A 16,831-nucleotide genomic window follows, 5' to 3' on the forward strand; every position below is an offset into this window, starting at 1 on the left:
TCAATTTGGAACTATTCAAACAGTAGCTTCTCTGATGGCCTGGCAGGAAACACCCAGTACAGACCTTTCCAGTATCCCTGCCCTCCCTGCAAATCCTATTCCTGTTATCAAGAATTCAATAAAACAGATTGAACGGATAAAAACAACCTCAAGAGTCCATAAATAATATCCGCCAACTCAAAGTGTTGTCTTCAAATGCTAAAGGAGGAGAATGAAGGATACCAAACTACGTAAAACTCAAAATAGATATAGGCTTATTTGGTAACTTCCTTTGCTGGGCTAATCTTGATCAGAAGTCCAGGTTAGTACATGAAGCTAGACATACTGTTATTAATGTGTCAGCAAAAGTTGTAACTATTTCAAAGGATTACTTCCCTTAAAGAAAAAGAAAACCCTTCAGCTATATGTGTACCCATGACTGACATCTGGACTGGATTTATGTTTGATGCATTGTTGGGGAAAATTTGCAATACAAATTGGTATCTGATATCCTTATGTTGATGATGTATTATATGTGTATTATTATTAGAAAGTAGAGCTAATTTTAGATCTTTAAGCTTGATGAATTTTAGTTTTTTCCTGAAGAGTTTTCCTCCATTATCAATCTCCAAATCGGATACCATTGTGCAGTAGTATACTGTACTTCAGGAAAAGCGTAAAAATACATCTTGCTCAGTCCCTGTGAGGTAGCTGTAACCCTTTAAAATGAAATGTCAACTCTTAGGATATATATTTGGCATTGGAACAGTAATTAGTAATTCTTTGCTTTTGATGGGACAGGGTCAAGACTTTTTTCTTTTCTGTAGAATTGTTTTTATAGTGTATACAATTGGTGATCGAACAGCAAACATTGACTTGGTGCTAACAAAGGTCTCTGTCGTCTTGTCCTTAATCATTTGTCCTAAAACAAAATAGCCTGTTGACTCCCCACCTCTTCTCTTTGCTTGTGCGCACATGATATGCTTGTATTTCATAAACACCCAGAACACTGGTATTTTCTTAACCATGATATAAAATCAACAACCTTGTGGCCACATGGCATAAAACACTAAATTTTGGTTCCATAGCTAATATTTTAGTAAAACTTGACTGAAAGTAATGCCCATAAAACATGTTATCTGTCTTGGATGGCCATTTGCTCTCTACACATGAGAAGTTTTGTGTCTTCCACAAAACACCTGTTTATAGGGAAGATAATGTCCAGTTTAAACAGGTAAGCAGAAGTATCTTTTCCCCAAGAAGTTTATGCCAACTTTTGCCTTTAAATGGCTTACTAAAATTCATCAGTAAATTTTACATCTAGGAAAAAAATATAATTTCTAGCAAGTACCTGACATCTAGTCCGCTTTCTACTCTTTCTTTTTCCTACAAACTATTAAGAATAGCTTTCTTTAAAACAAAAACACTCATGATTAAGCAGCAGAACGTCCCCGCTGGGGAGCCACGAGTGACGACAGGTGCGGGCAGCCTTCCTTCAGCTGGACACGGCGCCCCGAGCAGCTCTGCCGGTGAGCCTGGCTCGGGTTCCTCCTGTCCCTCCACGGTGTTCCTTCCTACCACCTGTGGGTCTTTCACATCAAACTGCAATTTCTGAACCTCCTTCTCTATCTTTCTGGATTAGTTTTTCCGAAGCTGAGCTATGACTTCTTTCCATTTGGGCACTGTGGTAATTTGGCTTTCTTGTCAGCATTGCTTTCTGGTGTGTAGTACACAGACTGTGGCCCTGCTTCCCACGGCTTGTCCCGTGCAGTCACCCTGCCTGTCCACTGCAGTCACAGGGCAGGCGACGTCTGCTTGCGCGTCTGCAGCAGCCACAGCATCGGGCTGGAATTGCCAGGCCCAAAGTTAGTCCCGTCACTGTGTTTACACATAGTTTTGCTAAGCTGGAAACTTTTGGATCTTTTTAATTCTAGTTTTCATTACCTGAATATCAGACTATTTTTTAATATGATGTGTGTAGTGTCTCATGGCTGAAGTTTGCTTTGTCCTATAGTATCTGTTCTCCTTGTATTGTTCAAGCACTGTTTTGAAAACAGATGTATTTCTCCATTTAAAACATAATAAAATTAACAGCAAAGAAGTTAGTAAAGGGATCTCAGTCTGACGTTAACAGTTCGGATGGTCTTAGACTGTTCTGGAGGAGGGTGGAGACACTGATGAACTCTTTTACTTTGTTCAATCTAGAATTCATGTTATAATATTAGGGGAAATTATGAAAAGGTTAAAACTTCGAATCAATAAGGGTTAATAATGGAGTTTAAAAACCTAATTCAAAAGAAGTCAGGAAAGAAAGGCAGGCCTAGAAAAACATAGTGTAAAAAGAAAATACAATCTAAGATGGTGGAAATGAAACCAAATATATCTGTCACTGTGTATAATAAATGGACCAAACTTCCTGACTAAAAGAGATTTGTCAGAGTCCATGGAAAAACTAAGCCCAGCTGTATGCTATTTTATTTGTGAGAGACACACCCAATATGTAAGACATAAAAGAATGGAAAAAAGAGATGCTAATGAAAAGAAGCTGTTCTGTAACAATATCATCCAAACAGATTTCAAAGCAAAAATAATTACTAGGAACAAAAGGGACCACTGCATCAATGATAGAAGTAGTAACACACCAGGAAAATGGAACAATTTGAAACTGCTTTGCACCTAATTAGCCTCAACATAAAGTAACAAAGCAAAGGTTAACAGACATTACCAAAGGTGTCATTGCCACAGAAGACTGTGAAACAGCTCTTTCATTAACGATATCAAAAAGGAAAGGGAAGCAGTTTGGAGCCTAGCCGTGGTTGGCAGACCTCTCCTATGCAGGGCCAGGCAGGATGTACTTCTGCTCTGTGAAGCCATACGGTCTCCGTCTCAACTACTTAGCTGCCTTTGAGGGGTGAAGGCGGCCCTGGACGATACGTAGACAGATGGCCAGGGCTGGATTTGTCACCCATCCCTCCCAGCTGGTGTCTGTCATCCCTCATCTATCGGATATTTATTGTAGAGCCCTCCACCTAGCAACTGGAAATGCATGTTATCCTCAAATAAACATTGGGCATGTACAAAAATTAACCCCATGCTAGGCCAGAAAGTAGACAACGTCTCAAAGTATCAGATTCATAGAACACATTCTCTGCCTACAGAATGGGAAGTTGGAAATCTGTAACAGGGAACACAGAGAAGACTTTCTGGAAGGAGACACAGAAAAAGCTCCTGCCACAAAGGAGACGGAGGGACAGAATCTCTCCAACATATGAAATAATAAACAGTGAAAAGGACAAACAGGCCGTAGGCGGGGAGGAGACTTTATAATACATAAAACGGACGTGACCACTATCCCGGTTATATTAAGGGCGCCAGAAAAGGTCTGTTTGAAAAGATCGAATACTCGATATAAACGGGCAAACAAAGCGCATTTCACAGAAGAGGAGCTGGGGGTAGACAGCAAACAGGAAGAGTTGCTGAGCCTCATTAGGAGTAAGGAGACTGCAGATTAAGTCCACAGAGATCTTTATTTTACAAAAATGAAGTTCACAGTGATTGGGCGTGTGAGGATGGGGAGCAGTGGGGACGCTGATGCAGTCGTGACACGGGAGTGCAAAGCCCTGGATCTCTTTGGGGTCTTGTCTGGTACCATTGATAGGCCCAGCCCCTGTGTTCCACTTGCTCTACAAGCGGGCCTCTGCCGCCCTGCGGTGCGGCACTGATGTGCTGCTGCTGACGGGCCCCTTTGCGGCGCGCGGCAGCCAGAGTCCAGCGGTCACCCATGCAGCCACGTCCAGAACTCTCCACGCCCTCAGGGCGCCATGTAGACGCAGTCCTCTCTATGTGTCATATGTCACAGTGGGAGAAACGTCGGGGGAGACTGTTCCATGGGTCCCCAGGAGTGTCCGTAGCTGTGTTCTGGAAGAGTCTAAAGCTTGAAATGACCCCATGTCCATAAAGGTGGGCTGGAGACTTAGCGGTGCAGTCACGCTGTGAATTACGCAAAGCTGTGAGACTGTGTGTGTCATTGTAGATTCAGCTCCTAATGCTGAGGGAAAAAGGTCTCAGAGAACCACAGTGTGATATAACTTATGTGTGTTTTAAAAACAGGCAAAGTAGGGCAGTATAACTTAGGGCGACCAAAACATGCGTGTGGTGTGAGTGAAATGGAAGACGAGGGAACGCGAGACAGACTCTGTCCAGAGCAGCAGCTCCCTTTGCTGGGGCGACAGGTGCAGAGTGGGCAGGGGTGCAGCGGCGCGCACCCAGTGAGACCGCAGAGGTCCCCCTTTTGGCAGGTGGCGGTTGGGGGGCAGTACGTGCGAAGCGCTTTTATTGGTTAGGAAGTGTGTCTGGCTAGGCAGCGGTAGCTGAACACGCTCAGTTATACTTTCTCCCACATCCAGCCCCACCGTCCTAGTTTGTGCCTTCCGTTCTCAAGGTCACCTCAGGGTGCAGGACGATTGCGGGGCCACTGCCACCACATTGTCAGTTCAGGCAGGAGGAAGGAAGGAAGGGGCATGGACAAAGGTGTCCCTGCAAACCCTGTCCTCCTTCCCAGGAGCTTTCCCAGAAGCCCCAGCAGTGCCCCTCCCTCCTCTTCCACTGAGGGGACCTTGGTCACATGGCCGTATGGCACCGATGTGCTTCTTCTAACGGGTCCCTTTATGGCTCGCAGCAGCCAGAGTCCACTGGGAACGCTTCACCACCGTTCCTTCCTCCCGAGCTGCTGGGAAGAAGGAGAGGAGGGCGCTGGAAGGCAACAGCGGCTGTGTTGGTCGGACGCCGCGCTCCGACGCCCAAATGACAGTGACTGTCATGAAGGGAATCAGAGCTGGACAGTCACGGACGTGCCGTGGCGGGGGTGCATCCAGTGTGGTGTGACAAGGAGGGTTGTTGCTTTAAATTCGCATTCTAGAAAATGATGAGCTACCTGCCTGCACAGTTACATATAAGGAATATAATAAACCCAATGAGTGAAGAAGGGAAATAATATAGAGCAGAAAGTAAAGACATGGAAAATAAACCTGCGGTGGAGAGGATCAATGAAGTGAAGACTAGGCTCTTTTTTTTTTTTTTTTTGGAGAGGGAGAAGCATGGATTTGTTGTTCCACTCATTCATGCAGTCGTTGGTTGCTGCTTGTATGTGCCCTGACAGGGGGTCAGGCCAACGGTGGTGTATCGGGGACGATGCTCTAACCAGCTTAGCTGCCCAGCAGGGCCGAGAGTAGGTTCTTTGAAGAGATTGATAAAATACCATATTTTGCTGTGTATAATGCACATCCACCTTTTTGTGCACATTATGCACAGGATTATTATACCCGTGTATAATGCACACCCTTATTTTTCCCTAAAAAATTTGGGCTAAGGGTGCACTTTATATACAGCATAATACGGTAGTCAACTGGCAAGGTTGATGAGGAAAAATAAAGACAGTTCACACAAACAATTTTAGGGATATAAAAGGGGATATAGCTGCAAATAATGTACAGATTTTTTTTAAAGGAATCTTACAAGTAGCTTGATGCCAGTAAATTTGAAGACTCAGATGAAATGGACAATCTCCCAGAAGAAGAATCTACCAAAACTTACTGAAGAATAGAAAACCTGAACAGACTTGTAAGCCTGAAAGAAACTGCATGAGCAGTTTGAAAATACACCCACCGAAATCAACGTAAAACCATGAAAACGTGAGAGCTAGAAGGTTGTGCAGGCCAGCTCTTCCTAATATTCAAGGGCAAGATTATTACAGAATTTACATCACACTAGTCCAGAAAATAGAAAAAGAAGAAACATTTTACAAAACAAATACAGGGGTGGGCAAAATTAGGTTTACAGTTGTTCCCATAGAAAAAGATACAGTCATAAATAAATAATAGTGTAAGAATAAACTCTGTTTCACAACTGTAAACCTACTTCTGCCCACCCCTGTATGACCTTCACATCAAACCCAGAGAAGGGGGAAGTATAATAGTGTCATCAGCTAAATTCACTTATGAGTGTGGATTCGTAAACCAAACCCAAACCGAACCCTCGCAACGGACTGAGCGTGCTCACGACGTGGCGGCTGATGGAGCCCAGCGCACGCGACCTGAGAGGGCAGGCACGAGCCAGGTGTCCTTTGCGACCCGACTGTGGAAGTCACACCACGTCTCCACACACTCCGACATGTCACAAGGGATACCATGCAATAGCGGAGAGACTGAGCCAGGGACACGCACCGCAAATGGGTCGCAGGCATCACTGCCGCGGTGCTGATTGAAAACGCAGGCTGCGTAAGGATACACACCATGTGGTACCACTTCATCAAAGCTTTAAAAAAATTGCAAAATGAAATAAGGTATTTTTCGGAGATACTTAAAATGTGTGTACGTAACATCTTAGTCATACTGAACAGGCGATGAAATACAAACGCGCATGCGGAGCCCCACCGGGCCGCCCTTCCCTCCCTGCAGCAGCGTGCGTGCCCCCAAACCGCAGCGGCTCCTTCTGGGTAGGAGAGAGGATGCTCATCCCTGTCTGTCATTTTCTTCTTTGTTTCCTCAGCCCGATTCCTATTCTGCCTGATTTGTACCTTTTTGTGGGCCTGAGGTGTCTTCTGGCTACAGGAGAGGGTGGTGGGGGGGTGTGGGTTCAGGAGCCTGAGGGCAGACAGCTGTTTCAGGACGGGGACAGAGGGCTCGTGGGCCAGGACCCAGGCAGGGCTGGGGACACCGGGGCATTGCTGGGTGTTACCGGGAAGCCCACTGTGCAGGGGAACTGGGGACAGGTCTGCCACCACACTGTGAGAGTATCGCCATCACCCCCCTTCCGATGATGTAACAACGTTCGTTCATCTTAAAGAATGCGACCCACACAGAAAGATGCAGAGGAACAAGGTCCCTGCAAGGCCGGCGCCTGTCAGGCTGCTGCGAGCTGTTTCCCTGCGCTGGGAAGCGGGTAAGACACGCGCCAACAGCTGAACAGCGATCAGGCGGACCCCTGAGTAACGCCCACTGGGCCAGGGAGCAGCAAAGCGGCGGCACCGAAGCCCCGTTCAGTCACCACGCCTGTCTGCGGAGGCGCCAGCGCCCTGACTGTGGGGACCCACCTGCTCTTTGTGCACTAGGGACGCGTGCACCCCTAACCCAGCTCACCTCGGCCTCTGGGCTTCCCACGCAGGGTGGGCAGGCACCCCCAAGCAGGCGGGCCCAGGCCGGGGGCTTCCCTGACCCTGGCAAATGGTGTCAGGGGCAAAGTGCTCAGAACACTCCTACCTTTAGGCCGCGCGTCGGAGTCTCAGGAGGTGCTAGGGAAGCGCCAGCGCCAGCCGCTCTGCTGCTGGCAGACTCTGGTCCCCTGTGGCTGCCGCACCTGGGGTCCCGGCCCCCTGTGGTGCTTGGGGTGCTCGCCCCCCTCCGAGCCCTGCATCCTCAGGCTCGGGGGCGGCACCGCTCCCTGGTGCTTCGGAGCCTGCCCTCCTCGCTGCTCTAAAAGGCTCCTCAGTTTGAATGAGGCCCACCTGGATAACAGGACCCCAAGGTGGGCTGAGCGAAATGATTCACATCTGCAAAATCCTCTTTTGCCACAGAGCAGAACATACAGTGATGGCTCACGGGAGCCGCCCACACTTGGGGAGGGGTGGGCTGAGGGCACGTCCTTGGGGTCGTCTTCTGGCCCCCGGTGACTCCTGTCGATAGCCACGCGCCTCTGCGCCCCCGGGTTCCTCAGGAGAGTCTCCCCCCATTAGAGGGTCCGTTCAAGTCCCAAATCTCATCCCCTGAATACTCCGCCAGGTGAGGGGACCCTCGTAGTCCACTCTGTGCCGTGGTGCTGCATGGGCCTGGGCGCTGCAACCTCCCGGCTCCCAGCACGCAGGCGCAGGCGCAGGCGCAGGCGCAGGACACGCCCGCGCTCTGGTCGAAAGGGGAGCCCCAGTGAAAAGGAGTCGCTGGTCTGAGGCGGCGCTGAGCTCCAGCCAGGCCCACCCGGCGGCTCCCTGGTTGGACCAGCCCTGAGAGGGGCAACCGCCGCCCTGCCCTTTCCTGCAGTGGCTCGTGTGGGCGGTGGGAGTTCTCGCAGGCGCCTCCCGTCGCAGCCTCTGGGGTCTTGTCCTCTTTGTCCCTTCAGTTGAAGCTGGCACTGTTTCTGCTGCAGGATTCTCTCAGGACCCTGGCAGCTGTGTGTGGACCCGAGCCTTCGCCCCATCGAGCCCCGGGGACCGCCCAGCCGCAGCCTCGCCTCCGCCTCTGCTGGTCCCCACAGGGGCGGCGCTCGTGGCCTCCCCGGGGCCTCTGGTTTGATTAAGAAAACCTACGAGGAACCCCGTAACCTCTTGGAAGGGTCTTGTGTGGCTGAGCACTTGACCTTTCCATCTCTCCGGGGCGCAGGATGCTGGGACGCACTTGGCCCTTTCTCAGAGCCACACTTTTTTGGCAGCCCAGCGTGACTTGGCGTCTTTTGTCACCTGGCGAGGCTGAGGATGTTCAATGCCGTCCAGTTGGGGGCTCCCCTCTGCTCCTCGCTTCTTCCCCCACTTGGTCCCTTCCCGTTCCCTCCCAGTCCTGGCAGCAGGGAGAATCAGGTGGTGGTGCCCTCAGCCCTCTCCTGGGAGGTGTTTCCTCAGCTGTGTCCCGTTTGGGTGCAGCACTCCCGCGGCTGCAGGGTCGCCGCGCTGCCACCGCGCAGCCAGGACCCTCCCACAAGCCCACCCACGTCCCCCGCTTCCCCGGAGCTGCCACGACACTGCGGCTGCCGCTCTGTCCAAGTCGGATTCCTGCCCACAGCTGCTCGGAGCCCTCGCCGGCCGCGCTCCTCGCCTCCGAGCCCTCTCACCACCCAGCACCCTCCCCGCCCGCCTCCCTCCTCATGGCCTCCTCACCGCGGGCTCCGGGCTCCGGCAGCCTGGACCTCCAACCCTGCTCTCAGAGCCCTTTCGGCCTCCGCTGCAGCCCCGTTCCAGGGCGCCCCTCCCGGGGACAAAGATCTGGCCTTGAGTCTGTGGCTGTGTAACGAGTAGCCACTTGTGGGGTGGCCTAACACGACGCCCTCGGATCGTCTGGGCTTCCACGGCCCGGGAGCCCTGCTGGGCTGCTTGGGCGTGTGCCGGTCAGGCCGCGGTCCTTGCTGCAGCGCGAGGGCCACCCTCGCCTTCCCAGGTTTCACTGTCCCCTCTGGGGTTTTCTTCTAAGCCATAGGCACGAAATTCTCCAAGTATGCACACAACTACCATTCTCCAAATGGTCCTGAAATGACTGACATATTGCAGAATCTTGTCCCCCTACCTCAGCATAACAAAGTTCTCACATCTCAGCTGCTGCCTGGCCAACAGCCCACGTGAATATAGGATGCTTTCCGGTTTCAAAGATGTTGAAATGTAAAAACAAACAAATAAACAAAACTGTCCCCAGGAATTGGTGAAATATGCACAAGTGTGTGCATATTCTTTCATTCATTCATTCTTCATTTAGGAGGTTGAAAAGTATGTATATTTAAAAACTGACTCATGTCACCGAGCTTATATATGTGCATAGTTAAAGCCTTACTTTCTCGCTGTGAATTGAAACCAACAGCAAACCCAATGCAAGGCTCCGGTCCCCGCCCAGCCCCCTCGCCCCAAGTGTGCCCTCCCCACAGGGAATCCCTTTCAGCCGGGAGCCATTTCTTTTTTGGTATTTAATTCTGCATCTTAACATAGTCAGCTTATCCTATTCTACTTGGTTTTTTAAATTTCAGGTGCTATCTGGTGACCTCCTGCCAGGCCACAAGCACGTGACTCTGCTCAGCTTCCCTCTACCAAACGCCCAGCGCCCCTGCCCCACGCCCCCGTCCTGGACTCATCATTTTGGTTAGATCGGTAGTCAGGGCTCACGGGCTCACATTTTTTTTCTTCTCTTAAGAGAGGGAGAGAAACATCGATGTACAGGAGATACATCAGTCAGTTGCCTCTCACTTGCCCCCAACTGGGGACCTGGCCCACAACCCAGGCATGTGCCTGGGACGGGAACTGAACCGGCGGCCTCTCAGTTCTCAGGCTGGTGCTCAGGCCACGGAGCCACAGCAGCCTGGGCAGGGCTCACATTTTGATGAGCAGGGTTATCTTTCACAACAGAAGACTGGTATATACAAAGATTACTTTTCCTTCTTGCCAATCTTTTAGTTTCTTTGAAATTAGTTATTGCCATTATTGCTTATTTGTTTGCTCTTTTTCTTGGTACTTGGCACTGATTCAGTATTCCCCAACTCTCTGCCAATTATCTTACCTGCTTTCATGAGGCTCTGCTAGATGGATGGTGTCCTTTATCCGTCGCAGTGTTCTGGAGCCTTCTGCCTGCTTCAGTGGCTGGCAGCTCTGAGAGCCCGCCTTCTGCTGTCACTCCGTGGCCTCCTCCCAAGGGGAGCCCCGGTTGTTCCCTTCCTCCCAGGTCTGGGCCATGCCCTGTTTGGTTGGAGTGTCTCCCCCGTGTGGCTTCCTGAGAAAGGGTTCGTGGGAGTTAAAATTGCTTAAAACTGTGTACGTCTTAGAAGAGCTGCATTTTACATTAGTGCTTGAGTAATAGTTTAGCTGGGTATAGAGTTTTAGAATGAAAAGAATTTTCTTGCCTGGAACTTTGATGGCGGGGTCCATTCCTTGTAAGTTGCATCATGGCGCCCCCGGGAGAGGTTGCCGCGCGCACTGACTCTCCAGCCTCCCCTGGAGGCTCAAGCGGCTTCTTTCCTCTGACGCTCCCCACGGCCTCGTTCTGAAAAGTTGCAGTGTGTGTCTTTCACCCTGGTGTTAGGCTTTTACTTCTTTATTTATTTAAAAAAAATTATGGTTGTACCCATTATCACACTTATGTTCTATTTTCCATAATTCTTATTTTTATTAAGGTCATTAAAATACACCTATTTGCATGTTTTCACCCTCCATGCATTTTTACCCTCTGTGATGTGTTAGACTTTAACGGGCCATCTTAACCTGAAGCTCCTGCTCTTTGGTTTGGAAGGACTGTCTCCTTCCTTCGATGGTGTCTCCTGGCTCTTCGGCTCCTCGGGCTCTGCGTCTCCTGGGCTGACGTGTGCTTTTCTGATTTCTTTCTCTCCTGGATGCTCTCCTTTGTCTTTGAGCTGCACTTTCAGGGCTATTTCCTCAACTCTCTCTTCCCACTGAAACGAGTCGGGGGAGGAGCTCATCTCAGAGCAGCGGGGGCTCATCTTGGGGGGCACAGGGAAGCGAGACGCTTCTCAGCGGCGGGGGATCGGGGGCCCTGGCACCGGACCAGGCCCGCTGGTGACGGGCTGAGAGCCGCCTGGTGACGAGCTCGTGAGCGTTCGCGTGTGCTCCCATGATCCTCTGTCAGGGAGGGTTCAGCGTCGCCCGGGGGATCAGAGGTGGCCTTGGGTTTCAGCTGAAGAAAGCTCCTGGTCGCGCTGCGCTGCGCTAGGGCCCAGCCCGGACGGCTCCGCTTCCACCTGCGGCTGACAAACGGCTTAAGCATTTTATCTACTCAGTTTACCCATTGTCTTAATTGGGTTATCAGTTCCTTCTAGAGCGGGAGGTCATTCCCTGATTACCAGTCTAAGTAGTAAGGGAAGAGCCAAGTTTACTGAGCAGACAAAGCTTCTCAGCACTTTAAAATGTAACTTCCCCTGTGTTCCAAAGTTAGATACGTCCATGGTTGAAAATGTGGAAGTGAAGGAAAGTAGAAGAGAGTAAAAATCACCTGCACAGTCACCTCCTGGAGAGAGTTGCCGGCATTTTGGTGCCTTTAATTGTGGTCTTCCCTTTGTACTGCATTTATTTCTTTACTTCATTTAAATCAACCTATGTGCCTGTGTCTTTTTTTTTTTTCACTTCATGTGTCTATTTCCTTGCACTGTGAACGTCATTTGTGATGCCAGTGAGTGCGTGTCCCTAACCGCGTCCCTGTTGGCCTTTCAGACTGTTTTCCATTTTTCTCTATTTATAAGTCATGCTTATTATACTAACATTCTTGCACAGAAATGTTTGATCCCTTTTTATTATTTCTTCAGGACATCAAGTTAAAAGTGGAATTCCTTTATGGAAGGGTGGGGACAGTTTCAGATGGAGCTATATTTATAATGTTGATGTCGTTGGCAGTATCTTGATAGCTATTTTTAAAATTTGGGGGCCCCCCATCCAGTTTATAGTGTCACCAGCAGTTTTGGAGACTGTCCGTTCCTCCTTATCCTGGGTATCACGTAGCCGTCATTAAAAATCTCCGCCAGTAGACCGGGGAGAAATGTGTCTCCTTGCTTTAGCTTGTGTTTCCTTCACTGTTTGTGAGGGTTTTTTCCCAGTCCTCACTGAGGTATCTTATTGATCTTAGAGTGAAGGGCAGGGAGGGAGCGAGAGAGGGAGAGAGACATCGATCAGTTGCCTCTCGTGTGCACCCCGAGCAGGGATCGAACCTGCAACCTAGGTGTGTGCCCTGACTGGGAGCCGAACCCGCGACCTTCGCAGCCAGGGCAGGTGGAACGGTTTCCTATTTCTCATTCTGTGCCTGTCTCTCCTTGCTTTCCACGTCTTGCGCTGTGACACCCCAAGCACAGGAAGAGCAGATGCAGGATAACCTCATGAGCTATTGGCGTGCCGTGACCCAGCTGAAGGCGACGGTGTGCGGCTGCAGCGACGATGGGGGCTGTGTTCCCTGCGCGTTCTCACGGGCCTCCCCCAGCGGCCGCGCAGCTGGCCGTACGTTCTCTGGACGAGGTCCCAGGGCAGCCACGGGTCAGTCGGGGTCCGGTCAGGAACGCAGGGACGCGTCACGGCTGCGTCAGCCACCGGTCACAGCCCCACTCGGAGGCCTCCTCCTGCCTGAAGGGCTGTAAGGGACACAGACGTACCCACGGGGCATGTAGGCGGTTTCACGGCCTTTGGTCCCTCTGCAGCGGCAGTGGACGGCCCCGTGTGCCTGCAGGTTGGGTTTCTTGTCCTGACCTCGGTGACGTTCAGGGAAGGAGCTGTTTTCCTCTCCGGGGCCGCCCCGGAGCCACACCAAGCCCAGGACAGGCACCCGGGTGACAGCCACCAGCTGTCTTCAGAATGGCTTTTGCCACCCTTCGCGTGCACAGAGGCCTCCCCCAGCCAGCAGAGGGGCCTGGCACCAGCCTCTGGTGGAGGGACAGGGAGGGCTGCCTGTGAAGAGCCGGTGGCCTGGGTGCCGCCCCTCTTCCAGGAGGGCATGTTGAGCCAGCGGGCAGGGACCCGGATGCCTGCCCCTGCGCCTCAAGCTTGGCGGGCTGGGTCCTGGGCCGCGAGGCAGCAGCGCTGGGGAGGGGCACCGAGCGCCTCACCACCCGGCTGGGCCGCCCCTGCGGGCGGGTCCTCCTTCCCAGCTCCCGTGTGAGGACAGCCAGTTCAGGAGAGCCAGGCCTGAGTTCAACTCTGATTCCTTAAATTAACGTACAGAGAATGATGTATATTTATTTAGTTTTTAAAAATAAAATGAGTAAAACATACGATGAAGTCACATATAAGATAAATCCTATTGCAGCTCCTCAGGCCTGGCCCCACAGCCCCGGTGCGGCCACCCCGGGACCCGCCGAGGGGCCCAGGGAGCGGCACCTGGAGCCCCCCGCCCCCCGCGGCTCTGAGCGGGGGCAGGGTGAGAACCACTGCTGTGGACAGAGGGATCGGAGGCTGGGCCCTGGGCCCTGGGGGGGGTTGTCTGCCACGGGAGGCGGGACCCAGGCTGTAGGAGTGGGGTCCAGGGGCTGTAGCCCCAGGGCACACGGGCCTCGGGCAGCCCAGCCTCATCTGGCCCCTGGGAGCCCCTGGCAATCTGGAGGGAAGGGGGCCTTCTCTGGCAGGGTGGTACCCGGAGCCCCTGGACTTCCAGAAGGCGGTGCTGAGGCGCGGCCTCTCCTGCAGCCCTGCCCTGGGTGCGGGGAAGCTTGGGCGCTGACCGTTCATTTTGGCAGGGCCCCACCGGCCCCTCCCCCGCGCCCCCCCAGCCCCGCTGTCCGATGGTGCCAGGAGCCCTGGGGTCTGCCTTCCTTAAGAGCACAGTGGTGGTGGGACCCGGCCCACTCCTACTGCCCTGCCGGCTCCCCCCAACCCCTCCGTCCCTCTCCTGCCTGCTTCCTCCCCCGCCCCCCGCCCCTCCCCACCTGGCCCTCCCGCCCTGGCCCTCCCCCCTTTCTGCACTCCCGGCCGGCCTGCTCCCTCCGCTCACTGCCGGCTGCTCTGCCCCAGGCCAAGAGCGGCAGCTGCGCGCACTCGCACTGCGGCTCAGCCTCCCGCCTCCTGCAGCCCGGCCGGCCGCCTGTGGGCTGCGGATGGACCCACGGGCTTCCTCCTGGAGGCGCAGGTCAGCCGTCATGCTTGCTGGGCTCCATCCAGCGCCTGTGAGGCAGCGCCTGGGCCCAGCTCGCGGCCCCGCGTGCATCCTCTGGCTCTGGTTTGGTTTCATTTGCAGGGATGGACGCTGCAGAAGGGGACATGGGGACTGGAGGGGGGTTGGGTGGGGAAGGCACTGGCGTCAGCAGGGGGCTGGGGGTGGGAAGCCAGCCCTCTGGGGTCCAGATGGCTTCTCAGCTTTCGGCAGAATGAGTGCAGAAGGGCACTCCTTGGATGGATAAGACTGCCCTTCGTGAGTGTGTTTGTGTGTGCATGCGTGTCTGTGTGTACATACGTGTGCTCTCTGACCAGGTGCAGTGGGCGCAGCCTTGGGAAGGAGCAGCGAGCTGTCCCAGGCCACCAGCTGGCTCAGGGGGCCGGGCGGCCTGGGCTGGCCCTCCGCTTCCTCCTTGGGAGACGGAGGGGTCAGTGGGCAGTTCCTGTCTCGTCCTTCACAGGGTGGATGCACACACGCGTGAGCGGGCGCATATGTGGGCTGGCGGGAGGGCACAGGCGGCTAGGCACAGCTTTGGGGTGTGGTGGCACCTGTACGGTGACCCAGCAGTAGTTGGTGCTGTGGTGGGTTTGCCACCCTGAGCGGGGGGCCGCGGGGCTCCCGCAGGCGCCCGGGGACAGCACAGCTGGGCTGCCGGCCTGGAGGGACGGGTTGGGGGCAGAGTCCGCAGTCCCTCCCAGGGTGGTCTGAGAGGAGCTCCCTGGGGCCGGAGCTCAGCAGGGCCTGGAGGTGGCCTCCGTGGGCCCTGGCTGCTCACCCCTCCTGCCTCCCTTTCAGGGATAAACGCCCAAGCCCGGAGGCTGCAGCGGAGCCGCGCCAAGGGAACCCCGGCCCTGGCCCTGGAGGGTGCCCGGAGCCCCCCTGAACCCCGGCTGCGCCGCTCGGCCAGCGAGACCAGCCTGAGCCCCGCCGCCACCCAGGAGCCCGGCCAGGACGCCATGCGCTACTCCCTCTATGAGTCGCCCCACCTGCTCCTCCTGCAGGGCTACAGCCAGCAGCACGTGAGCCCCGCGCCCCGCGCCCCGCGCCGGCGCCTGAGCGGGAGCCGTGGGAGTCCTCAGTGTGAAGGCCTCTTGCCGTTAGCTACGTTGGCCGTGAGCTCCTGGCGCTCTGGCCATGGGGGGCTGTAGAAAGGGGGTGGGTGGGGGCCACCGTGCTCGGCGTCCTGGACTCTGGGGAAGGGCTCTCCATCCTCGGCTTCCAGGGCGTTCTCTGTCCAGCCTTTGGGAGGAGGCCCGGCCCGTGTCCAGGCCCCCTGCGTCTGGCCTCCATATCTCAGGCTCGGGGCCTCCCTGGATTTCTGGGGGGGCCACCCAGCTGCTCTGGAGAAGCTCCTCCCAGGACAAGGCAGCCGCCCCAGGAGGGGCAGGCTGGGGGCACGCAGTCAGCTGGGAAGGGATGTCCCAGGACAGGGGGCGTCGGGGATGGCAGTCCTAGGCCCTGCGCTCGGGTCCCGTGGCAGGGACAGCGCCTCGGCCACGTGCCGGGTGGCGTCCTGCCCCTGAGGCCAGTGTCTGCCTTCCAGGACAGCCTGGTGTACGTGCTCAACCGGGAGCGGCACACGGTGGGCCAGAGGACGCCCTCCAGCAAGCCCAGCATCAGCCTGGCGGCCCCCGACATCCTGCCCCTGCACTGCACGCTGCGCCGGCTACAGCCCTCCGGCCGGGGGCGGGCCTGTGGCCCGCTGGTCCTGGAGCCCATCCCCGGGGCTCCCGTTGCCGTCAACTTCTCGGAGGTGGGGGGCCAGCCGGTGGTGCTGCGCCACGGGGACCTGCTGTCCCTGGGCCTCTACTACCTGCTGCTCTTCAAGGACCCGGCACAGGCCCAGCCCCTGCCCGCCCAGGCCCTGGCCCGCCTCCGGGCCCTGCCACACAGCTGCAGGATGTGCGGCGCCCAGCTCCGGGCCCCGGGCGCCCCCCGGCCTCGGCAGCTGCACCTGGAGTTTGAGCCCGACGTGGAGGACGCGCTGCTGCAGCGCATCATGACGCTGATCGAGCCCGGCGGCGATGACCACAAGCTGACCCCCGCCTTCCTCCTCTGCCTGTGTATCCAGCACGCGGCCACTCGCCTCCCACCGGGCTCCTTCGGGCAGCTCCTGCTCAAGATCGCCAGGATGATCCGTGAGACCGTCTGGGTCAGTCTCGGTCTTGGCCGGGGGCGCTGTGGGGCGGGGGGCGCAGGGGGCAGGGTCTGAGTCCTTCCTCCGGCTGAGGACCAGCCTTCCGGGCCAGTCTACGCCTCCAGCCTGGGGCGCCGCTGTGGCACTTCCCCTTCATGGGTCGGCCATGGCTTTGTGGGTTCTGGTCCTGTGTCCTCCCCACGGCCCTGCCACATGCCCGGAGCCCCGAGCCCCCATGTGGCCTGGGCGCCCCGTGCTTCCTTCCGGGAGCAGGTGGACCCCGGCCAACACCCCACCGCAAAGGCCTTGTTGCTGTGGTGTCGGGGGCTCAGGACCGACGGCCGACTTCTGCACGTTGCAAACCTTCCCTCCAGGACAGGCCCCTAGGCCGCAG

General features: G+C 55.0%; 1 protein-coding gene across 1 annotated transcript in view; it reads left to right on the plus strand.

Moving 5' to 3' along the window:
• Positions 1–16,831, plus strand: part of RADIL (Rap associating with DIL domain) — a 44,997-nt gene that overhangs the window by 13,240 nt on the left and 14,926 nt on the right. The window contains exons 3-4 of the mRNA XM_054572136.1: positions 15,096–15,319; positions 15,844–16,452. Of these exons, the coding sequence (XP_054428111.1) occupies positions 15,096–15,319; positions 15,844–16,452 (833 nt within the window). The remainder of the gene's footprint in view (positions 1–15,095; positions 15,320–15,843; positions 16,453–16,831) is intronic.

Source organism: Pteronotus mesoamericanus, unplaced genomic scaffold (assembly GCF_021234165.1).
Source record: "Pteronotus mesoamericanus isolate MK-2021 breed Mesoamerican mustached bat unplaced genomic scaffold, CSHL_Meso_final contig_1, whole genome shotgun sequence".
Taxonomy (NCBI): Eukaryota; Metazoa; Chordata; class Mammalia; order Chiroptera; family Mormoopidae; genus Pteronotus; species Pteronotus mesoamericanus.